We start from the raw sequence: 25,778 nt of genomic DNA, 5'->3' as shown, positions 1-25,778 counted from the left end.
TTCACTATGCCCTTTGAGACCCGTGTAGCAAATCAGAAAATCAATGACACAGTCTAGAAAGACTTTTTTATATGCCTGGGGATAATACCAAGGAGCATTCACTTAAGCATAAAACAACCAAGTAACTAAATCTGACTGTGATTTAGCAAGCACTTGAGCATGTGCTTAAAATTAGGCATGTGCCTAACTCCTACTGAAGTCACTGAGATTTAGCACATTGGTTTCAGTGCTTTGCTGAATAGGACAAATGACTAAATTAAGGCCCAAATTCTGAAAATATTTTTTGTATCTGAAAACTTGGCTACCATTTCTTGAACAGTTTCCATCGAATAATTTGTTTTATGGCTTTATTCAAATCACATAGATTGATACATATCCATACTATATTTGCCTTTTCATTCACAACCATACATTAATGCAGTCTTGTTCTACTTAATCATTTAATCCCCAGCTTTTCCATATTCTCATGTTCAGTTTATTCTGTGTGTGAGAGAGCAAATTGAATTTTCTTGGTGCATGAATCACCAGAGTTACTGCTTTGTCTGTCTTCACATGCTATCCTTCTTCTAGAAATCCTAGCCTTTGAAAGAGATTTCAGAATTGTCTGTGTTCTCTACTTGCAAATAGGTGGCATTTACAGCAACTGTTTTTATAGCTAAATTCATTGGTCGGCTAAATTCTTTATTTGTTATCTTAGTTTTTGGTTTTTTTTAGTTCTAAACACAGTTAGTACATCAGCTTTTATTATTTGTAAAATTAAGTGATACTCATTACAGCAACAATTTGTATTTATTTTCCCTGCTACTGGAATTTTGTGAACTGAATATAAAATAAGCTTTGCTGTAGACTTTTATATTCTTTCCCTAGCTATGGTATTTCTTGGAATAACATTGCATTGCCAATTGAGATATTTAAAACAGGAATGGATAAAGCACCTGAGTATATTGAACTGCAAGGAACAGTCCTTCATTTAGAAGGGGCTGGGCTAGATGACCTATTATCTATCATTTATTTATTCATAATTTACTACATACTAAGCATAGTTCCTGTGCTCAGCATTGTACAGACATCTAGGAAGACATGGTCCTTTCTCTAATTATTTTTAATCTATATCTTTTATGCTTCTATGTTTGTGTAAGTTTTATTTTTTCATTTGAACCTTTTGGTTACAAAAAAATCTTTATTATATACTAGTAATTACACATTCTAAATTTTAAACAAAAAATAAAAGTAGAAATATAATTTTTAAAGGCCAAAAATACACCCAGGTATTTAAAGCAAGCATCAGAACTGGGACTAGTGGTTATTGCATCCGGCATGCAGATTTCCTCATGCCCTCTTAATGCCTTCCTCCAGCTTTTCTGTAGTTCTTCTAATTAAAGTCATGGGTGCAAAGTGCCTTGTGCAGATTTCCAGACAAGCAGGTTGGCCAAATTCTTCTCTGATGTAAGTAAGTGCAAGTCCATTGTCAGCAATTGAGTTGGACCTACTTTCAGTCAAGTTGAATTTTGTCCTGCATCTTTTACTGTTGAAATATAAAAGTTTGGTAAAATAATTCAAAAAGCAGTTAATATGTTAATACAATTGTGAGTTTTATAAAGTTTCACGGATCATTGTGACAAAGTATAAAGCTCTCAACGATATGTTTACTGCTTGCAAGGTAGGGTGCAACCCCCTTGGCAATAATGGAATGGTGCCCATTTATGCCAGCTTTGCATTTGGCTCAGGAAACGCTATTCTTTAAAAAGAAAAAGAACACAGAGCCAAGAAGGGATAGATGAATGAAAAAAACTGTTTGTTTAGCTACAAACCCATTTTATGTGCTTACTGCTCATCAATTGTTGTATGAGTGGTCCTTCCAATATGACTGAAAAGTGAATTGGCAATTGTATTTGTATAATACATTGCTATAGCTATTAATACAGAAACTTTCATTCAGAATATGCCAGTGGTATGCAAATAAAACCTGTAATATAACTGTCAACAGCATTAGTCCTTCCCTTAGAGAGCCATTTAATGTTAAAAATGCAAAGCATAATCAATACAACAAATATTTTTGCTACCTCTTTAAATTGAGAGTGTCAGGCTCTGATGACTGGACTTAATTATGTGAACTTGCACTGTTTTCATAATCATGGTCTGCTATTCAAAGGGAAGGAGTGTCTTGCATATTTGTGCTGGAATTCATTTGTTGAGAATTAAGCTTTGGTGAGCTGTAGTGTACAAGCTAAAATATGTACTAGGCTAGAAGAAATATTGCAATGTTTAGGTTAATAAGAGCTCTTGCTACCAAACAACTCAGAAAGACATCCTAAGGGGATGAAATTCCTATAAAAATTTCAAAGATATAAGCAATTTACAAAATGTTCCTGACCAGCATTTTAAAAAGACTGCTTCAGAAGTCATTACATGTGAAAGATTTAGCAAGATTATGCGAATACATTGATAGTGAAAGACTAGATCTAATACCTACTGTGGCCTTGCATTAACAGTTTTTAATTCCTGGACAAGATTATAAAAATTGTACTGCCAAGGAATCTTAAAGAACTAATATTAAAAAAAAATCACCCTTGCACATTTATTATTAAAAATCCTTACTAACATGACAAAAGCAGGCAGTGTAAAATGTGTTTTTCTAGTCACATATCAGTCCCCTAGATGACATTGAAAAGCCAGAAGATGTTGTGTAACAGGACTTACAAACATCATTTGCCAGATGTTATCTAGTAGTTGAAGCTCCAGAGGCAATGTTATCAGATATGCTGGTTGCAGTATGTGGGTTAATAAAAGATTGTATGATACTTTTACTACTTGTACTTCCCCGCCACTACCCTCTTTCTGTACTGTAGTTGTTTTCTCTCCGATACATGAACATTAAAAAAGGGAATAGAGGACAGTTGTCTGGAAAAGTTTTTTGTTCTAGAAGTCATATATAGATTTCATTATAGGGATTAGGCAAATTGTTATTACTGGCACTGACCATAAACTTTAGTATAAAGTAGTTTTGAAATAAGACATTGTAATTATAATGTATATGAAATGTGTACTGGGGTGAGGGTGACCTAGTAGTTTAAAAACCAGGTTTGGCTATGATTCTCTGGAATCATAGGTTCTAACACCATAACAATATTTAGCATAAACATAGCCTGCGGTGTGCTTGTTGGCTGTATCACAATGATGTTTTATGTATGGATCAACAGTTTGTGAAGTGCTTTTAAATTAAATGTTTTATTTAAATGTGAAAGTATTACTGTGGTCCTTTAGATCAAGTTAGAAAAAAATCTTGTTGTTTGGCCGCCAAAATCCTGATCTGGTTGAGTGAAATTTAATTTATTGCCTTCCCACTGAATAAGCTGCTGACCTACACTTAAAACTCCTGAGCGCACTGAATGTTTAGCTGGACTAGAATGTTTGACCTGATGCTGAAAATGAAAATGGGCTTCCTTCCTCAGTTTCCTTGTAAACACTACCAAAGAGCAGATAATTTGCCTGTCTAATCCACTACTTTACTAAATTTAAAGTAGTGGATTAGACAGGCAAATTATATATGTATAATAGTTGATGAGTATCCAAAAAAATTATGGATGCCATTTTTTCCAAATGACAATATTGTCCCACAATTGCCATTTTATGGTGTTTGCAAATGGAACTGAAATGAAATGTCAGTTTCCATTTTCAGCTGTAGGTTTATTACACCAACCAAGCAATGAAATCAGGATGTCTAAATCCAGGTTAGATTATGGTCCCAATCCTACTCCCGTTGAACCTGATATAAAAATTCCGATTCAGCAGCAGCAAGATCAACCCCCTAGGCCAACAGTTTGCAATAGAGAGAGAGAACATTACAACAGTTCAACTGTAAAAAATAATTGTCTACCCCCCTACCATTATCCCAAAGAATGTGGCAATCAAATTTGAAATATAGGCAAGCTCCTTAAAAAAAAAAAAAAAAGAAAAAGGAGACTCTTTTTAGATAATTAGGATGTTTTGTTTTTACTTTTTAATGTTTAGAACACAAGTTTCTCAAATTGTGTTTTATGGGGCTCCAGTGGTCCACAGAGGCATCTGTGGAGGTCCTCAAAGGAAACAGTTTGAGAACCAGGCAGTGTGGGTACTGGTTTCTTGGAAAGGCTGTGAGGTACAGGGGATGTTGTCTGTCTAACAAAGTGGTCTGCAGAATGAAAAGGTTGAAGAACTCTCAATTTAAAATCCACTTTCTTGTTTGTTTGTTTTTTAATGCAGCTATATGAAGTTATACTATAGGTCTATTTCACTGTTGTACAAGCGTACATCTTCCGCTGGTACTAATGGGAGCTACATACATTGTTGTTTGTTTGTTTTATTATTTATTTATTGCTTAAGCAGCAGCCAATTTGTGCTATGTGTGATTTTTATTTTAGCAAAATACATAGTGGGCTATGCAGTAGGGATAACTATACCAGACAAATGAAAGGCCCATCTAACCCAGCATCTTTTTTGTGACAGTGGCTAGTTTGTTAGATGCTGTAGAGGAAAGAAACCATAAGATGAAAACAACTGGAAGAACTTTTCCATAGGAGAAGAATCTTCTGAACTCTGAAGCAGTTACTAGTTGCATTATATCCTATGAAATGAGGGTTTACATCTCTTACATCTCATTTTGTTCCTTCTAGTGGAAATGTGGATGTTATTTTTCATATAAATATCAAATATTATAAAATACTGCTAAGTGTTTGGCCTTGATGATTTGTGGAAATAATTCCACGTTAGATAAAGTATTTCCTTTTTCTGTTTTTAAAATTGTTGCTTTTTAATTTAACATATATCCCTTTGTTCCAGTATTGTGAAAGCTGACACTGTGTACGTTATATAATGATAGAGAATGTATTGCCTGAATTTAGAAAGTTTCAGTTCCAGATAGTTAACCAAACATTAAGCTGTATTGTAATAAACTGGCTAACGTGTAGGTGAACCCACTAGATTTAACTAAAATTGTTCAACTGTGTGTCATAATTACTCTGCATTGCTAAGGGCAAAGAGATTCACCTTCAGTTGAAGTAGAAAGGGTGCTTTTGGGAGGAAGTGTGGATTAGTGGATAGACCACTGAACTGGGATTTGGGGGACCTGGATTCTATTCCTGTCTGGGCCATTGCTTTCTGGGTGTTTTTTGGGCAAGTCACATCCCACCCTGTGCCTCAGTTTCCCCATCTGTAAAATAGGGGTAACAACACTGAGCATACAGATAGATCATCCATTCTAAGATAATTATGAGTTCTCTCTAAACTATTCCCATGGATTACAAGTGGCCAAAATGAGCATATGTACAATCAACTCATAAAATCCTGGATAGCCACGTATCTGATCATAAGAACATAAGAACGGCCACACTGAATCAGAGGGAATTAATAGAACAGGGAAATTATCAAGTGGTCCATACCCTGTTGCCCATTTTCAGCTTCCACCAAAGAGAGACTAGGGACACAATCTCTAATAGCCACTGATGTCCTTATCCTCCGTGAACAATATCTAGTTCTTTTTTGAATGCTGTTATAATCTTGGCTTTTGCAAGATCCTCTGGCAAAGAGTTCCACAGGTTGACTGTGTGTTGTGTGAAGAAATACTTCCTTTTGTTTCAGAGTAGCAGTTGTGTTAATCTGTATCCACAAAAAGAAAAGGAGTACTTGTGACACCTTAGAGACTAACCAATTTATCTGAGCATAAGCTTTCGTGAGCTACAGCTCACTTCATCGGATGCATGAAGTGAGCTGTAGCTCACGAAAGCTTATGCTCAAATAAATTGGTTAGTCTCTAAGGTGCCACAAGTACTCCTTTTCTTTTTCCTTTTGTTTGCTTTTAAACTTGCTGTCTGTTAATTTCATTCAGCGACCCCTAATTCTTGTGTCCTGAGGAGTAAATAAAACTTCCTTATTTACTTTCTTCACACCATCATGATTTTATTGACCGCTATCATATTCTCCTTCAGTCATCTCTTTTCCAAGCTAAAAAGTCCCAGTTTTATTAATTTCTCCTGTTCTATTCCCCTAATCATTTTATTGCCCTTTTCTGTGCCTTTTCCAATTCCAATATATCTTTTTTTTAAATGGGGTAACCACATCTGCACGCAGAATTCAACATGTGGATGTACCATGGATTTAAATAGAGGCAATATGATATTTCCTGTCTTATTATCTATCCCTTTCTTAATGATTCCCAACATTCTGTTCCCTTTTTTGACTGATGCTGCATATTGAGTGGGTGTTTTCACAGAACTATCCACAATGACTACAAAATCTCTTTCTTAGTGGTAACATCTCATTTAGACCCTATTATTTTATTTGTATAATTGGGATTATGTTTTTCAATGTGCATTGCTTTGCATTTTTCAGCACTGAATTTCATCTGCCATTTTGCTGCCCAATCACCCAGTTTTGTGAGACCCCTTTGTAACTCTTTGCAGTCTGCTTTGGACTTAACTATTTTAAGGTGTTCTGTATCTCCAATACTCTGTTTTACAAAATTCTGATGAAAAAAATCACACTTTTAAAGGTCATAATTATTGGGAAGGAGGAGGTTAATGCCACCCTCCCCAAATAGCATTAATCTGCTTTAATGTTATATTTTGTTTTGCATTCTCAAAAGTAAAGTTCATATGAAGTATTTGAGCAGATTTAAGATGAATTACACAATCTACTGGAAGATAAGAGTTAAAGAGAAATACCTTGTTGCCATGAACTGGAATGAGGTAAAAATATTCCCAGTGCCAGTTGCTCCTCTATTGTGCTGAACACCAAAAGAAGCTAATGAGAGTAGAAAGGAGTAAAAATGCCTCAGATGTAGGGCTGGGAGGGGAAAGGGAATGAGAAGTTCCTATTCCATGAGAATTTTTGACATTTCAGAAAACATTCCCATCCTGAACTTGGCGAAAAGTCAATCTCAAAAAAAAATTGTTAACTGACAAACTGAAACAAAACACAAAAACAATGTGGATCAATCAAAATAGAGTCATAGAGTTTAAGGTCAGAAGGGACTCCCAGATCATCTAGTCTGATCTTTTGTATGTCACAGGCCACCAACACCACCAAACAGCTACATGTTAAACCCAGCAACTGAAATTACGCCAAAGTATTTCAGCCCTCAGGAGTCTAGATTATTATGGGCCACAGGCAGAGAATAGGAGGGACTAAGGTGCACCAGTGCTCAAGGCCTCCTGCAAAGGCAGGGAAATGCTTACATTAGATATACCCAGATAATCCTGGTAAGTGACCTGCACTCATACACTACAGAAGAAGGTTAAGAAGCCTCAAGATCACTGCCAGTCTGACCTGGGGGGAAATTCCTTCCCAAGCCCACATATGGTGATCAGCGTGACCTTGCTCATGTGAGCAAGAACCATCCAGCCAAGCATCTGAGAGAGAGAGAGAGAGAGAATGCACGGTGCCACCTCAGAGCTGTGGCCCACCGATCCAATGTCTCATCTTAAGCTGTGGCCATTGCTGAGGTGATCATGTTTCATTTTGATAATTATGAAATATTTTCTATTGATTGTGGCTTTTTTCTTTTTAACCCTTTGATCATGTGAATTAAGTTACATTCCAAAATAAAAAGTAATTCTGAACCAAAATACCACAACTTTTCATTTAGAAAATGTCTAAATTAATTTGGAAACTTTTTCATATTTTTTTCAAGTCAGACAATTTGTTGAAATAGACCCTTTCTTGCAAAAAGTTTATTTTGACAAATTGGCACTTTTCAATGAAATGGCATTTTGTCAAAAAAATTCCTGGCAGATCTCTCTCTTTATAGTTCTGTGCGCTCCTTCTCTTGCTGGGGCTTTGTAAGCTTTGGGGAGGTATGCTAGAGAGCTGCTGTTTCAGGGTGCTCTCAATCACCAAACGATTTAAAGCAGAAATTGATACCGTAGCAGAATGGGTAGTGACCAACGACACAACAGGGGAGAGAGTCAATGGCAGCATGGCTTCTGAGAAAGCTGAATTGCCAGGGGCACAGCAGTGCAGAGGATCTGGGTTTCCCTGCAGATTTTCTGGGGTCTATGAGGTTGGGCTTCTTTTCCTCTGCATATTCTTCAGTCCACAGCGTTTGAAGCTGCACTTGTAGCTCACTGTATGGGCTGGCTAAACCTTCCTCCCGCAACCTGCAAGGGGTACATGTGTTGAGAACTAGAGATGAACTCAAGGAGTTGAATAACGGTTTGTCTCTTCCACTAAGATATTGTGTTTGGGAGGAGAGAATTTACATCTCAGTGAAGTAGAACGACCGTCCAGAACTCTTCAGTGTTGTGCATGTGCAGATTTCTATTCCTGATGGAGTGTAAAGCTGCACGTCCTGTGATGCTGGTTTTTGGGAGTATGAAATAACTTTGTTATAAGAGGGTTCTACTGTGCAGTACGTACTGTAACTTTTTAAAATCCAACATCGTTAGACACTGAAATAATTAACAAGTATTCTCTTGCCTATGAATATTTCTTAGAGTGCCTTTGAATCCAAAGGTCTGTAGGAGTTATGGTATCTTCACCACCTCTCTTGGTCCCACTTTCAGGAGCAATATGTCTATTTTAATCTACTGAGCTGTGTATTGTACCACCATAAGATGAGGCAAATATACATACCTTTAATGCAGATATTGTCATCGGGTTGGTTCATACACATTTGGGATCCCTTGCAGTCCTATTCAATTGGACCCTTCACTTCAGATCAAATGTTCCTTTTTGGCTGCTCTGCCATGCCTCCTAGGTACGAAATTGGGATGAGAACAAGGGGACACTCAAAGCTGGTGTCTGCATTTGTGGAGACTTAGGGAAATAGTGCATGAGTGTTCCTGTTAAAGTACAGGAGGAAAACTGTGAGGTGCCCCAATTCAAGCTGAGAAGCTAGGTGAAATCTCTCAATTCCCCTTGAGGCTCCCTTTTTACCACAGAGCTTGTTGTTGGCATGAAGCTGCTCTTATTCCACATGACATGGCACTGGAGCATGACTTGGAAACATCACACTGGCACCTCAGTTTGTCCCTTCTGGGATCGGGTCTCATTACGGGGCCAGCACCAGGTTAGGCAGCGCTATTTGAATCCACCCAGATATTCGTAAATATACTTGGCTATTGTAAACTGTTACAATGGGTTAATTATGTTCATATGTAGCCCTTCAAAGGAATTAGAGATTGTGATGAATTTATGGCTTGTGCTGTTTATAGGTTCTCATTAATGTTTTCCAAAGTTTAAATCCTTTCCTGTAAAGCACAATTGGGAGACAGCCTTTTCCTTCCAATAAAGTAACCAGGCACGATCCCCTCAACAACCTCAGTAATTTGCTATGAGGCTGGATGTAGCTTATGTGCCAAAGTATGTCCCTGGGAATCCGATCTATAGGCTAGGGCAAGTGCCCCGCTGTCAGTCCAATTGACCTATGTACTGCTACCAGCAGTATATGCTAGACTTCAGCAGAACTCCTGGGTAAACTGATCCATCTTAGAGAAGCAATACCTAACAGCTGGCTATGGCAGCCTACCCTGTGCCATCTATCTCTGTACTGTAGGATGCCTGTTGTGCTGGATATGTAGGCATCAATGAACCACTATTCCCACCCCAACCATGCCACTTTTCTTAGGGAAGCCTAAAAAGTGAATGAGCCAAATCCTGAGCCCTGTTACTTTTGTGATATTAGAATGGCTGCAGTTACATAGTTCAGCCATACTCTATAACATCCTCCATCCTGAAGGGTTAACACCATTCAGATATGGCTGCATAAGGCCTTTGGGGTTGTCCAGCACTTTCCCAGGCCAGGTTCAGAGTTCATTACTCCAGGAGACCTGACCAATGGGATATGATCTTGAGGAGACACTCAGTATATTCAGTGCTTCCCCAGTATTCTCACATGTGTGGCTTGCTCCCCTGTTGATGCTGTTCAGGGAGAGAAATGGTCTGTGTGGTCCCAAGAGTGATCTATTGGCTCAGACCTGATTTACCCCTAAAACTTTAGTTGACTTGCTACTTCACTCAGGATTGTGAAAAATGTTCACACCCTGCGTAACATAAGATGACCAATCTCCACTGTAGGCACAGCTACGTCAATGGAAAAATTCTTCCTTTTATCTCCCTACACATCCCTACATTGATGGAAAGCTCCCTTCTGCCTGCAGTGCCGTAGCTGTGCTGCTGTACTGTAAATGTACAGATCTTTGAAGTAGAGCAAAGTCCTGGGCTCATTAAGGCTGACAGATAACACCTGGTCAGTAGATCAGAAGATGAAAGGGCACATGGCCCCACATTTTTGGGCATGGGGCCATCTTTCCATGTGTTTGTACTGTGGGTAGCATCTGATCCCTGACTGGGGCCTCGGAGTGTTATGGTAATAGAAGTTATTATAATTTTTATATCGCCCAAGGAATCCCCACCCAGGTAATATTTTTGGTCTTGATTTCATGTTGGGGACCCCAGACTTGGTCCCTCTTGATTCCCCTCAAGAGCTGAGCTTAGGGCATGATCTTACTGTCCCTGTAATCCATTCTGCACTTGGTCCCCATGGAACTGACTCAATGGCCTGAGTAGGTCAGCCTAATATATAACTGCGTTAGGTGCTGTTTGGGGCTTATGTACCCTTATGGTCAAATAAACAGAGTTGAAGAGTTGGCTAGAAGAAATATTTTTTTTCATACCATTCAATTTTTTCATTTAGAAACATCAATATCAAAGGACCAAGAATAAAAAAAAACAGCAACCTATATGTGTAAGACTGAGTGCTGCCTGACTCAGACTGTACAATCCCATTGAAGTCAGTGGAGTTGTACAAGATGTACGTCAGAGCACAACGTGATTCAGTTTTTGATGACAAAAGTGGGTCAAGATCAAGCAAGGTGAGACACGGAAATCAAACTGAGGCCAACAATTTTATTTTGAAAGTTTAAAAGCTCATTTTTAAATTGAAAGTTGGAGCTATTTTGACAATTTCATAAGAAATATAATGAAATAAATATATAAGGCATCACTTCAGTCTTTTTAAAATAACTGTTTCATATTTCTCATTCACAAGTAATGGGCTGTGTTTCTGTTAATGAAGCTTAATTTGTCACATAACACATGAAATCATTTCAATTTTCACAGGACTCTTCAGCATTCTTTTGTTTTGCTTCCCATACACAAAGAGAAACTTTGTACTCTCAGTTCAATGACACTACAAACACCCAAAAAAGTAAGACAAAATTAAGATATCCATGTGAAAGTGTCGGGAGTGTGTCTCTTTCCATTAGCAAACTACTTCCACTTGGCCAGCATACAGCAGGGATCTTAGACACAGTACACAGAAAACAAAGATTAAATACCAGTATACGGTTATTACCAGCTGTAATGATTTTAGAAGTTTTCCAGGGTTTCTATTGAAGAGAATCAGAGAAATATTAGGCTGGAAGGGATCTCGAGAGGTCATCACGTACAGCCCCTTCTGCTGGGGCTAGACCTAGTCAACAAAGACTATACCTGAAAGTCTGTCCTTGTTTACAGACAGCCCCCCAACCTGAAGCAAATACTCACCAGCAACCACACAACAAAACCACTAACCCAGGAACCTATCCTTGCAACAAAGCCCGTTGCCAACTGTGTCCACATATCTATTCAGGGGACACTATCATAGGGCCTAATCACATCAGCCACACTATCAGAGGCTCGTTCACCTGCACATCTACCAATGTGATATATGCCATCATGTGCTAGCAATGCCCCTCTGCCATGTACATTGGTCAAACTGGACAGTCTCTACGTAAAAGTATAAATGGACACAAATCAGATGTCAATAATTATAACGTTCATAAACCAGTCGGAGAACACTTCAATCTCTCTGGTCACTCGATTACAAACCTAAAAGTGGCAATTCTTCAACAAAAAAACTTCAAAAACAGACTCCAATGAGAGACTGCTGAATTGGAATTAATTTGCAAACTGGATACAATTAACTTAGGCTTGAATAGAGACTGGGAGTGGATGAGTCATTACACAAAGTAAAACTATTTCCCTATGTTTATTCCACCCCCCACCCCACCCCCCCTCGTTCCTCAGATGTTCTTGTCAACTGCTGGAAATGGCCCACCTTGATTATCACTGGAAAAGGTTTTCTCTCCCCCCCACTCTCCTGCTGCTAATAGCTCATCTTAAGTGATCACTCTCCTTACAGTGTGTATGGTAACACCCATTTTTTCATGTTCTGTGTGTATATAAATCTCCTCACTGTATTTTCCACTGAATGCATCCGATGAAGTGAGCTGTAGCTCACGAAAGCTTATGCTCAAATAAATTGGTTAGTCTCTAAGGTGCCGAAAGTACTCCTTTTCTTTATACCTGAAAGGTGTTTGTCCAACCTCTTTCTTAAAAACCTCCAGTGATGGAGATTCCACCCTTGGAACCCTATTCCAAATCTTAACTACTCAAAAGTTAGAATACTTTTCCTAATATCTAACCTAAATCTCTCTTGCTACAGATTAAGCCCATTACTTCTTGTCCTACCCTCAGTGGACATGGAGAACAGTTGATCACAGTCCTCTTTGTAGAAGCCCTTAACATCTTTGAAGACTGTTACCAGGTCCTCCCTCCTCAGTCTTCTTTTCTCAAGACTAAACATGCCCATTTTTTTTAATCTTTCCTCATAGGCCAGGTTTTCTAAACCTTTTATTATTTTTGTTGCTCTCCTCTTGACTCTCTCTAATTAATTCACATCTTTCCTAAATTGTGGCACCCAGAATTGGACCACAATACTCCAGCTAAAGCCTCACAAGTGGTGAGTAGAGTGGGCCTGTTACATCCCGTGTCTTATATAAGACTCTGCTGTTCATGCACCGCAGAATATTAGCTTTTTTTGCAACTGCATCACATTGTTGACTCATTCAGTTTATGATCCACTGTAATCTCCAGTTCCTTTTAAGCAGTACTACTGCTTAATTAGTTATTCCCCATTTTGTGGTTGTGCATTTGATTTTTCCTTCCTAAGTGTAGGACTTTACACTTGTCTTTATTGAATTTCATTTTGTTGAATTTAGACCAATGCACTAATTTGTCAAGGTTGTTTTGAATTCTCACCCTCAGTCTTCCAAAGTGCTTGCAGCTACTCCCAGCTTGATGTCATGTGTAAATTTTATTCACATGCTCGTCGCTTCATTATCCAAATTGTTAATGAAAATATTGATAAGTACTGGACACAGGATTGACCCCTATGGGACCCCAGTAGATATGCCCTCCCAGTCTGACTGCAAACCATTGATAATTACTTTTCTTAGTACAATTTTTCAATCACTTTTGCATACACCTTATAGTGATTTCATCTAGATCACATTTCCGTAGTTTGCTTATGAGAATGTAATGTAGGATGGTGTCAAAAGCCTTACTAAAATCAAGATATGTCATGTCTGCTGCTTCCCCACATCCACTAGGCCAGTAACCTTGTCAAAGAAGAAAGTTAAGTTGGTTTGGCATGAATTGTTCTTGACAATCCCATACTGGCTATTCTTTATAAAGCTATTATCCTCAAGGTGCTCACAGTTCGTTTGTTTTTAATAATTTGTTCCATTGTCTTTCCAAGTATCAATGTAGGCTGTCTGGTCTATAATTCACCAGATGCTCTTTGTTCCCCATTTTAAAGATAGGTACTATATTTGCCATTCTCGAGTGCTCTGGGACCTCACCTGTCCTCCATGAGTTCTCAAAGACAACTGCCAATGGTTCTGAGATTGGTTCAGGTAGTTCCATAAGTACTCTAGGATGAATTCTTAGTAAAAGCACAACATTCTTTCTTTTGAAGATTTCCTGGTACCATAAACTAACATGTAGTGATATTTCTTTGAATTGAAGTATGACTGTACAACTGAAAAGAGCCATTAGAACAAATTCCCTTTAAAACATCCCACACCAATAACCACTGGAATTTAGATTGAGGTGGTGATGTTTTTAATTTAGTGGGTGGGTGGGCTGTTGCTTCACTTACAGGAGCTTTTTCTCTTTCTGATAGTACAGCTCAGTCCCCTTATTTGTACAATTCACAAAAGAGATGTTTTCTTTTCAGGTCTCTTCTACTATATTTGAATTGCTTCTGAGATTTCTTTAACATGCTTTCAGTTGTCCCTTAAAATCATTTGAGTTTGTCGTCAGTTTTACGGCAGTATTTTCTTTGTATCTTCAAATGTCAAGTGACAAAACCACATGAAATATCGTAAAATAATCCTACTATTCTATATTGAATTGTGCAAGCTCTGTGATTTTACACAGGAGTATTATGATACTTCCATTGGAGAGTGCAGAACAGATTACATTTTTGGAAATAATTTTAAGAGTAATCTCACTCCATAATTTTCAAAAGAACTAAGTGCTAGTCCTAGCTACCATGGCTTTTAAATCCATTGAGTCCCTGTTTAGTGTACTATGTGCATTTGTACATAAGATCTGCTCTCTCTAAGTTCCATGATAGCCAAGTACATGTAAGTAGTGGAATTTGTTAGCAACTGCTTGATATAAACTAGAATACTTACTGCTTTTCAGTTTTTCAATCAGGGCAAAATTAAATGCTTATTTTTAACTTATGATTTAATGAGTCAAATGAAATGGTTTCCTTATTTATCATTAGCAGCCTGCTGTTTTTACATGTAGAAACTAGATGATATGGTTTACTTATCTTTTAAAAATGAATAACAAATTGGTTCAGTTTTTGTTTATACGCAAGTGACAACCCAACTAGCAACTGCAGTAAGTTACAGCTCTTCCCTGAGTAGTTTTGTTACGATTATGTGCCCTGCCTCGCCTTTGATCAGTGATTTTCAGTAGCAGTGCCCGTTTATCCTGCACATGCACTCTCCACATCCTCATGGCCCATACTGAAGATATATAGGGTAGGTCAGGAGAATCACCCTCAACCACCTATAGCCTGAAATAGTGAATCAAGCATGCCCACTTCAAATTTTCAGAGTATAGTTTAGCTTAGTTTAGTTGCGATAGATGGAGTTTGTTGTTGGTGTTTTCCTTTTGATTGTTCTTCTCTGTTTAAGGGGGTTATTCTGGGCTTTTACTCTCTGGGGTAAGCTGGGATCCTCAGGATTTAAACATTGTCTTTCCTGCTGGGAGGCTGTTCCAGTGAGTGAAGGACATTCTTGCCGTCTCCGAAGTTTGTGAGACATGCATATAGCACCTAAGTGTAAGATCTGTTCCTCATTCAAGAGCAGATCTTGTAAAACTAGGGAGATAAGGTTCTTGATGATGGAGAAAGCCATATGACCAGCTTCTGACCCAGGCTCCGAAAACCCTCCTGTACCATGGCCACTGAGCACATTTAGTGTCCTTTCTACCTCTGGCTCCCAGTCACTGAGCGCCTCAAGGAACTCTGTACTTAGTATTTTATTTACTTCAGAGCCTTGGTCACCAAAAGCCTTGGGGGATGTGGCTTCATCTGTGTCTCTGGTACTGAAAGCCCCACAAAAGTGGACAGGTACTGGAAAGAAGGTACAGGAGCCTCGGTCACCAACTCCAAAGAAAGCTCCAGAAACCTCAGGTCCAAGGAAGTACTATTGAGGGTCCAAGTCATTCTGGAACTGGGAAGCCATTTAAAGCTACTTCTATGAGCCGTGTTTCTACAAAGTGAGATTTGGTACCGAGGACCACTTCTACTTTGAGTTCTCATGCCCATAAAAGCATGCACTATACCTCAAAGAGAACTACACTATGCATACCTAAGTATCTATGTCAGTACCCCAGACTTCTATATTGGAGTCTGATTCTGGTTGGAAGCATTCGGTGCCCATAGCTTCAAAGCATTCCACACAGGTACCTGTGTCAGTACCAAAGTCAGAGTCCACAGAATCACATTCAACTCCTGTCTGTGCACCATTGGTATAGGAGGAATTTAGCATTCAAAAAATCTTGTGCTGAAGGAGCTGAGAGTCTCCATTACTTACTGGTACTCAAACACCTTTCTGCACCAAGGACTTCTGAGTCACCACCTCCACGTTTTTCATTCAGACCCACTACTTCATCGATTTCAACCATCCAGGGTGAATAGTGATCACCTCCCCTGGAATATGTTGAGGAAGACTCCTCAGACTCACAGATTTTGGTTCAGGGATTTCTTGTCTATGTTGTGGGAGATCACCCTCATACGTATTCTGAGAGAATGTAGGGAAGACAACCTCATTTTCTGTCTATATGGTATGACCAGCAGTGGATGCCACCTCCTTTTCTGGGTGAGCCCCCCAGTAGCCTTTTGGGACTTCTGGGCCATATAGTGTCAGCAATTTCTAAGGGCCCCCAGTCATTGTTGCAGGGATCATAGGCAGAGCCATTCTCCTCATACTTCACTCCCACCTCACCTACAAGAGGAGGAGCACTTTGAGGAGTAAGAGGGAAGAACTGAAAAGGATGCAGCTCCTCACACAGATATTTCTCCATCATTGTCAGATGAGGCTGTAATGCCTCGACCACCTTCCATAGTAGACAACTTTAGAGAATTCCAGGAGCTGATGTAGGGCATCAGTGATATGCTTCAGATTCCTCTGGAGGAGGTCCAGGACGGTCATCATTAGCTCCTGAGATTTTACATACTTCAGCTTCTGCACACGTGGCCCTTCCTGTAAATGAAGCTTTACCAGAGCCTACTAAAACTATCTGGAAGACTCCAGCTGTGGTACCTCCAACTTGTAAATGTGCCGACAAAAAACATTATGTTCTGGCCAAGGAATCTGAGATTTTTTTTTTAACACGTGACACCAAATTCTCTGGTTGTAGAAGTGGTTAATAAACACAGTAGATGCATAACACAACATCTGCCCCTTACAGCAAAAGACCAAAAGCAACTTGATCACTTTGGTCACAAGAGTCACTGTTCTGCAATGATGCAATTCAGAATAGCAAACAAGTGCTTATATACTAATACAATGATCTAAATTAGAATAAATTCAACATCTTCATTGAACTTTTGCCAAAGGAGTGCTGTCAACAATAAGGTCATCAAAAATGAAGGGCAAATCTTAGCAAGGATATCTGTGCAGGCCTCCTTAGATGAAGCCAATACTGCAGCCTAGTCCACTTCCACTATGGCAATGATGCAGAAAGCATCCTGACTCTAGTTGTCCAGCTTCCCTAGGGAGGTGCAGAATACTCTGATGATCCCAATTGTTTTGGGATTCTACGGACCACTTTCTTCATATTTTGAAGTATTTGAGGCCCATGTTTAAATGCCTCAGGATTTATACACCTATTTTATGCAAATAAAAGAATTTAGCAGGTCTCAAACAGCATAGAGATCTCACCTAGCTCATTCCTCTAGTTTCTGTAGACCAACTAAACTATCATCTAAGAGACCACAATATTAAAAAAAAAAAAAAAAAAAAAGGAAGTCAGCTTCTGTAACGACTACTTCATCTCAGCCATCCACGTCATCTAAATGCTAGTTTTGATGACTTGGTCAAGAGTCCAAACCATCCACTCTCCAGGAATCTATTGCTGCACCATTCTACTTTCCTTCCCCTTCTTTGGATACCATCTTTCCCATTTCCAACCTGCATGCGAGAGAATAACATCTGATAAATGGGTTTTGACAGTCATAACATCTGGTTATTCCATCCATTTCACTTCCATCCCTCCTTGCCACCCCCCTCATCCTTTTTCAGGAACCCATCTCATGATCAGTTGCTGACACAGGAAGTTGCCTCTCTTCTACACTTAGGAGTCATAGAACCAGTTCCAGCCCAGTACAGGGGTAGGGTTTCTATTCCAAGTACTTTCTGTTCCCCAAAAAAGAATGGGGAATGGAGACCAATATTAGATCTTAGTCATCTAAACAATTATGTGGAACAGCAGAAATTCAGGATGGTGACTCTTGCAGCTATGTTTCCCTTTCTGGATTCCAGGGTTTGTTTGCACATCTCAATCTTCAGGATGCATATTTTCATGTTGTGATTCACTCCTCTCATAAAGTTTCTTCATTTTATAGTCGACCATTCTAGTATTGTGTGTTCCCTTTTGGCCTCTTCTCTGCCCCAAGGGTATTCTCAAAGATCACGGCAGTTGTAGCTGCCCACCTAGGTCAACTAGGGATAATCGTCTTCTCTTATCTCAACAACTGGCTACTTAGGAGTCAATCTTACTAAGAGGTCCTATTGGCAATACAAATTACAAGGTCTTTGTTCCACAGTTTAGCTATTTGACTCCATCTTGAAAAGTCAGCTTTGACACCAGTACACCAGATAGATTTGATAGGAGTTTCACTGGATCGTGTGACAGATTCATGCCCCTAAAAAATTCAATTTCAAGGATTCAGATAAGTCCTCAAACCTTAGCAAGAAATTGTCTCCAACTATTCAGTCCTATGGCAGCTTGTACCTTCATAACCCAACATGACAGGTTACATCTTCAGTGCTGCTTCAGTTACAGCTTCAATTTATCAACCAAGAATCCCAATCTGGACTAGCAACTTTCCCTGTCAGGTTCTGGACTCACTCAACTGGTGAAAGACCTCTCCAAGGTTTGTGTGGTAGTCCCTTTCATTATGGCTCCTCCTACCATCATTATAATTTTGAACACATACCTATTAGGATGCACTGCACATCTAGGGTCACACACTATCTAGGACAAATGATCTCCACAAGAGCTTTATCTTCACAGCAGTCTTTTAGAACTGAGATCAGTCCAAAATGCTTGCACTCATTTCCTCCCACTGATCAGAGCCAAGTCCATCAAGGTCATGAGAGACAATGTGGCCGGCATGTGTTGCATCAATTGCCAGGGCAGCACTTGCTCCTTCTTGCTTTGTGCTAAGGCAATAAAATTCTCTGGAATTGGTGTATAGCCAACCAGATCTTCATCTGTACTTGCTACCTCCTTGTAACATGGCCAACTACCTCAGCAGACATTTCTAATAGAATTTCAAATGTGAGTTGGACTCATGGATCTTCAGCGACATATTTCAATCATAGGGGTTTCCCAAAGTGGACCTCTTTGCCACTGCCATCAACACACAGTGCATTTATTTCTCAAGATGGGACACTCAATTATTGGGGGATGCCTCCTTATTTTATGGACAAATGGTCTTCTTTACACATATCCACCAATTCCATTACTTTTGAAAGTATGAGATCAAGCTGGACAAAGCCAAGGTCATTTTAATTGCACCAACTTGGTTGAGACAAGTTTATATCCCTACCTCATGTGAATTGTTCTCATCCACCAATGAAACTTCCAGTCATTTGCCATTTGTTGCTTCAGCATGCCAGACAGACACTTCACCCTAATCTGGAAGTTCTGCAAATTGATGATTGACACTTCCTGTTCAATAGAGGTGCAACAGGTTGTGTTAAACAGCAAAGGGTCTGAGACATACTCATCTTCCGAAGTGAAGGAGATATCAACTTTGGTGTACCAGTTGACAGATTTCTCCTGTTCATTCTTCTCTTCCCACCATCCTAAACTATCTGCTGAAATTAAAAAAAAAAATCAGGTCTGCTATCAGGTTCACTTGGCAGCCATAACAGCCTTTCCTGATCTTATTGATGGCTTTTCCGTTTTTACTCCCCCCCCACAATATCAAGATTACTCTGAGGATTGATAATCTTTTCCCACAGATTAGAGAACCTATTCCAATATGGGATTTGAATCTTATTCTTAGTTGCCTTATGAAACATCCTTTTGAGCCATTAGATGCGTGTGAATTGCAGCATCTGTTTATGAAAACTGCTTTCTTGGTAGCCATCACAGTGTTCTTCAAGGACAAGGTCTCATTATGACCACACTCTAAGTTTCTACCTAAAGTAGCTTCTCAATTTCATATTAACCAGACCATTCATCTGTGTTTAGCGCCCTTCTCCCCAACCGCATAAGATAAGCAGGAAGCTGTCTTCCATACCCTGATTATCAGAAGGGCGCTAGTCACTACGTGAACAGAACCAAACTATTCACACTGAAGTCAATGGGAGTTAAGGACACTTGTCCCTAGAGTTTTACAAATAAGAGATGATGAACCAGGTATTTTATAAGATATCTGAGCAACACAATCTCATGTACGACTATACCCTTCTAACTCCAAGCCATTGGCCTGGCTTATTGCTAACACTCCTTGTATTTAAATTTCATAGTTTCCAAGCATTTAAGAAGCCAGTTTTGTTGCTTTCTTATTGGAAAGAATGTAGAAATAAAAGCAAGATACATTCCACAATGCAGTTGCAAAATAGTTTCTACTTTCTCCCAACACATATTCCAAATACATCCTACATTAACATAAAGCATTCAGTTACACAAATTCCAGAATATATACCAAATGTTTGTTTTTGAATTTGGAAAGTCTGTGACATCTGTGCTGCAATGTGAAATATGCTTGTTTTCCAAATGTGTATGCAACATAGAATCTGGTATTATGTTACTGGTTGTCATGAGTGATGTCTCCTTTGAAGTGGTGTGTGTTATGTGAAACTTTGGTTTTAGTTCAGCACAATGGAGAAATATCTACAGTAGGCATTATGGAATCTGTGTTGTGTGTCCATTGAGAAGTAATATTGGGCATATTTTGTACTTTTTTTTTCCAGAACGTTGAATTGGTGCAGAATTATTTTGAATATGTTTTGGAGAGTTTGTTTTGCTTACATATTGCAACGTTATAGTAATTGTACATTTTTGTTGCACAATTTGCTACATATATGTTTAAATAATAAGTAAATAACAGCGTTGTCCATCATGTCTTCTTGGTATAAGTATGTGAAGTTTGAAACTGTGTGAAGTTGCTAATTTATAACACTCTTGTGAAGTGCTGAGGGTGCTTGACATCCACTGAAGTCAGTGCCAGTTGAAAACGCTCAGCACCGCACAGGATTTGGCCCCAGATTTATTTTGTTATGAGTAAGAAAATGTGAATCAGGCATTACTTCGTAAGCTGTCTGACCAAAACATTAACTAGGTAGTTTAGTTATTGGCCAGGCTGCAGTGACCTTCAATGGGCTAATGGGTGTGCTTGTGTAGGGCTATATAGCTGCATGGGGGGCTACAGTTTGCTTAAACTGTCTGGAAAAAATGATTATGTTGATTTACTTTTTGAAGAATTTACTGACATGCCCACTATAGTGATCCTTGATAAGCTCCTGCCCGTGGAAACACCTTTAATGTTCTCTTCCCCTGTCTCCTATTGAGATCCCCAGTGCTCTCATACTCCCCTTATGTAAGAGATGTCATCCATTTTTACAAATGCCATAGATAACCCCTGCCCTCTCTTTATGGATCCCGGTGAACTCCCACATCTTTCCTGTTTTCCTGCAACCCACTGTAAATATCCCAATGCACTCCTTTACTCTCTCATAAGAAGCCTCTGCTGTACTTCTGCTTCTCAGAATCTTTCCAGTGAGTTTTATTTGATTTTTAGGAATTCCATTAATTGTGAAATGGGCTGCAACACCATCCACTTTAAAGATGCCTTGACATCTCTCATTCCTTTCAGAGACCTTTGTTGCTCCTGTAAATACTCAATATGATCTTTTTAAAAGCAAACCAAATATGCTACAAAACTTTCCATTTATAGATTCAAATGCCTTCCTGCACCCTCCCATGGAAATTCTTCATGCTTTTCTCCATGCTATCTTTATAGAGATTGCAAGGCATCTGCCCCTTCTAGAGATTCCCTCCAGAGACTTTCTGATGCACTCCAATTTCCCTTAGAGGTTCCTCTATCCTATCCTGTTTTGCTGCCTTGTAGATCCTCCTGGATTTGCCCATTGTTTCCTCCAGCTGCTAGCAACAGGATGTTTGTCACCAATCAGAAGATTTAGCCACTCAGTATATAAATAACTTAACAAAGGTTCTGCTCTGCTTTACTATGACTGAGCAGAACCAATAACAAAACATGCACCATCTGTTTTTTTAAAATCATAAACAGCAGTCTTCTAAAATAAACCATTTAGCGTTATATTATTTCAAAAACAAACAAATCTACTAGCTATGTGTTATTCAAATAACAAACTGTTTGAACATGGTTCAAATTCAGCCTCATCTATAATGTATAACTTCTATTCTAGGTTGTTGCTTTATTTATTTATTATGTATTTGTGTATCCAATATTTATATTTTACGGAGCCTATGTGGAGTAGCATCTGGGCAGCTTAGTTTTTCTTTAGTCTCAAAATCAAACCTCATTATTTTGCTACAGAAAAGCTTCAGAAGGACAGGTTTTCAAAAGTCCTGAGCAGCCACATCCCCAGTAGACGTCAATGGGAGATAGAGGTCTCCAGCAACTCTGAAAGTCAAGCCCAAGGAACTTCCACATGAGTTAATTAAAATCCTCTTGGAACAAGTGAGCCTGTACTCTGGCTCTGATTGGGCTTGATACAAGAATTACTAGGTGAAAATACTGGGCCTGTGTTATGCAGCAGATCAGGCTAGATGATCCTTATGGTCCCTTCTCGCCTTAAAATCTACAAGCCACTTGAAAGAAAGAACAAGTTACACAGGTGAAGGTCATCTAGTGAAATAGGATGTGAAGTGAGTTTTACATCAAGAAACTACAGCAGATGTGTCCCACTTTATCTTGGTGCATTTAGATCTGTGCTATTGTCTTCCACTTCAGAAGTTCAGTTTGGAAAAAAAAGGAAACAAAAAAATTTCTTCCAGCTTGGAAATCTTCACTAGATTTTTATTCAAAGTACAAGAATTCTTCCAATTCTGCTTCTGTCAAGGGCTTATAGATTGAAACCTTTGTTTCCTAGTTCGTCAGAGTATATTTTCTATTCCTTCATTCAGTACTTTGTTCTTAGGAAGCTATCACCACTTGCCACATTCCTGCCTCTTTCCCCCTCTGTAAAAGTCTCTGGAACTGTCCAGAGACTCTGGGGAGGGGGCAAGAGAGGCCTTGAAGGGCCTGCCCCCTATCCTCAGCAAACATAACACATGACCAGAATGACCCTCCTTCTCGGAGAAGCTGTGGCAACCTTCAAGGAGGGTGTATGTGTGGGTATGATGGTGCTCTCTGTTGCTAACTGAAGACAAGAAATTGATGAGGCCTTGCACTTGTACTGCCCCAACTTATTTAAATCTTATTATGAATATTCCAAATTCCCACCCCCCCGCCCCCGTAGATTAAAATGAATAAAAGAGCTTGGGCCTGAGTCTCCACTCCATCTGAGATAGGGGCTATGGGGATGTTGTTGTGGCTCTGTGATTCAGAGCATCTCAGCCCTGAAGCGAGATGTTTGTGCTTTGGGGCAGCCGCTACTTATGCCTACAAGGATTTGTGCAGCAGAGTTCATTTTTGTCAGGCTGTCTCCCACCTACATCATCTCGCCCCCCCCCCCCCCACTTACGTTGTGACGGGGCATCTGGAGCAGCAGGTGACAGAGCCACTTCTACCACTCAAGAGTTAACTGGTACAGGAAGAACTCTCTACTGCCTTTCTCCTGGCACAGTGCACCACGTAAGCAACACAAAATGGCCTTAAAGTTGCCTCAGCAGACCTGAGAATCCAGCCCATGAAGGTTTAAACCAGCTGTTAGAGAAAACTGAATGGCTGCATTGTATGTAGGATTCTGTGGTTTGGATGTTAATTTGAGTTTGTAGTTAAATTAAATAGATTCCAGTTATATAAATGTCTTGCTTTCAGTTATAGGTATTGGTATCTAAATTCATTAACTGGTATATTTAATTAAATTTAGGGTTGTTTTTTAAAATGTCTTCTGCTTAACAATTAATGCAGATTGTCTGCTCAGATATATCTGCAGTCCCTTTAGTTTGTGGGCATTTAACTAAGACCTATATTCTGAAACAACAACAGATAGTTGCAAAGAACATAAATGCACACTAAAGTGTACAGACACATAGTGTCACAGGGTGATTTTACGGATTTAATTTTTAAAGCCAATATATCATAACCGATTCAATAAACTAAACATTCTTTCTTGTTCTTCTTCTCCTTGCATTGACTAGTCCAGGTTGAGATGGCATTGCAGAAATTGTGCAGCATTTCCATATTTCTGAAGAATTTTTTTCATGCTTTTAGGCTTTTGATACAGTGACCTACTTCTGAGACAACAAAATAAAATATATTGAATACATAGATGCACTGGACCAAACTCTATTATGGCTTATATCTTGAACTATCCCAGTGAAGTCTGGGGAAAAGGTGGCTCAGAATTCTAAAACATCAGGAGAAGTTGTGACAAAGTATGTGTCATAAGTATTTGTCACCAATCTGGGGAGACCAAATCTTATGAATTTTGACAAAAATATCAAGACCAGCTCCTTTGTTTCCCTTGTTTTCTTTCTCATGAAGATAAAGAGACAACCTATTGGAAGCTGGAATATGCATGCCAAGGAGAATGATGATGTGATACACTGTGATTCCTGAACAATGACTAATCTAATCTCAAGAGATCATCCTCTCTTGAAATATTTTAGTCCCTTTCACATTTCAGTTCTGGGCTTCTCTTGAATAGTGTCTTCAGACTGTGCCAAACCTTGTGAAATGCTGATTTGTGTAACGTGGACACTTGTCTACGAGGGCACAGAGCTGAGACCAATCTCGTTTCACGTAAGTCACGCACTTGGCTATAAATAGGGTACATTTCTCAGAAATTAAAGATAGTTGTGTGTGTGTGTGTGTGTGTGTGTGTGTGTGTATGCACTAAAACAGCAAGCTGCATTATATTTATTAAATTTGTTCACTCGTATCCCCTGGAAAACTGGTACTGTTATTAACATCCACGAGGCTGATTTTTGACAATGACAGTGGCTCAACTAGTGCACTATCAGTTGGGGTTGCAGACCATTCAGATATCATGAACTGCAGTGTAAGTTCCTCTAGCCATAGTAACCATGCCGTGCAAGGGTTTGTGAAGTAGGCAAGGGGATCCAGTGTGCAATGTCTGGAAAGATAACCACTTGCATTAGCTTGCTGCATCAAAACACCAAAGGGATGGCTGTCTGGTGCGCTTGCCCTGAAAACATCTTTTGTGTTCAGTAATAAGAAATAGGGATGGAGACAAAGACAATTATGACCGTAGCAGATTTTCATAATGGAAAATAAAAAGAGCTTAATAGTAAAATGGCAACATGTTTTGCATTATCAATTGTTGCTGTGGTCTTTAAAAATTTCTGGGAAATAAGTGTATAGATATTCTCCCACAATTGCCTGTAATATTCTACTCAACTAAATGTTATAACAAAAATATTGAATATTGATTTTCTCCTTTCTAAATTTTTAAGATCCGGACTTTAAGGACCTGGGAGTTTTGAAACCATTGCCAGGTTGGTATGCTAGATATTTCATAAAACTTGGAGGCCTTTGCCTTCTGCTGTAGAAAATATTTTTTGCTTGCTGTTCAGGTTTCATTTTTGTGGTATTTTGTTATTCAGTTTGTGAGTTTGAGATGGGAGGACCTGAAGGAATTGTGGAATCTGTGCAAATTGTGAAGGAAGGAAAAGCTTCTGATATGGAGGCAGTTGACTGTAAATGGTACATCCGAGCACCACCACGATCCAAGGTCAGTCCTGCATCTACTCACTGATTTGGCACTTAATTTAAGAATACAAATATGGTGTATTTTTTTTGTACACACGAGTTTTGCTTAGCAATTTTGCAGTGTTGAACTTTTAAACTATTATTTTTCTTCAGTGTTGGAATGTGATATATCACCTTGCTGTCACAGTAACCTTCATTTGCTATAAATAACAATGTGGGCAGCATAATGGGTAATTTTCTCCAACACATCTTTGCTCTGAGCTTCAAAGAATCAGCAAATCTTGTTAACTGTGAGGTGATGTATCCCTTTATTTTCCATATTTTACTCCCCATCTTT

The 25,778-nt window shown here is 39.1% G+C and overlaps 1 protein-coding gene across 2 annotated transcripts in view; it reads left to right on the top strand.

The window, feature by feature from the left end:
• Positions 1-25,778, top strand: part of NETO1 (neuropilin and tolloid like 1) — an 81,915-nt gene that overhangs the window by 27,720 nt on the left and 28,417 nt on the right. The window contains exons 5-6 of one of the 2 annotated variants that reach the window (XM_077809081.1): positions 25,186-25,227; positions 25,306-25,463. In XM_077809081.1, the coding sequence (XP_077665207.1) occupies positions 25,186-25,227; positions 25,306-25,463 (200 nt within the window). The remainder of the gene's footprint in view (positions 1-25,185; positions 25,228-25,305; positions 25,464-25,778) is intronic. The other variant, XM_077809082.1, reaches the window with a different exon arrangement.

This window comes from Eretmochelys imbricata, chromosome 2 (genome assembly GCF_965152235.1).
Source record: "Eretmochelys imbricata isolate rEreImb1 chromosome 2, rEreImb1.hap1, whole genome shotgun sequence".
NCBI lineage: Eukaryota > Metazoa > Chordata > Testudines > Cheloniidae > Eretmochelys > Eretmochelys imbricata.
The sequence above is the reverse complement of the archived record's forward strand: the minus strand, read 5'-3'. Positions and strand labels throughout refer to the sequence as shown.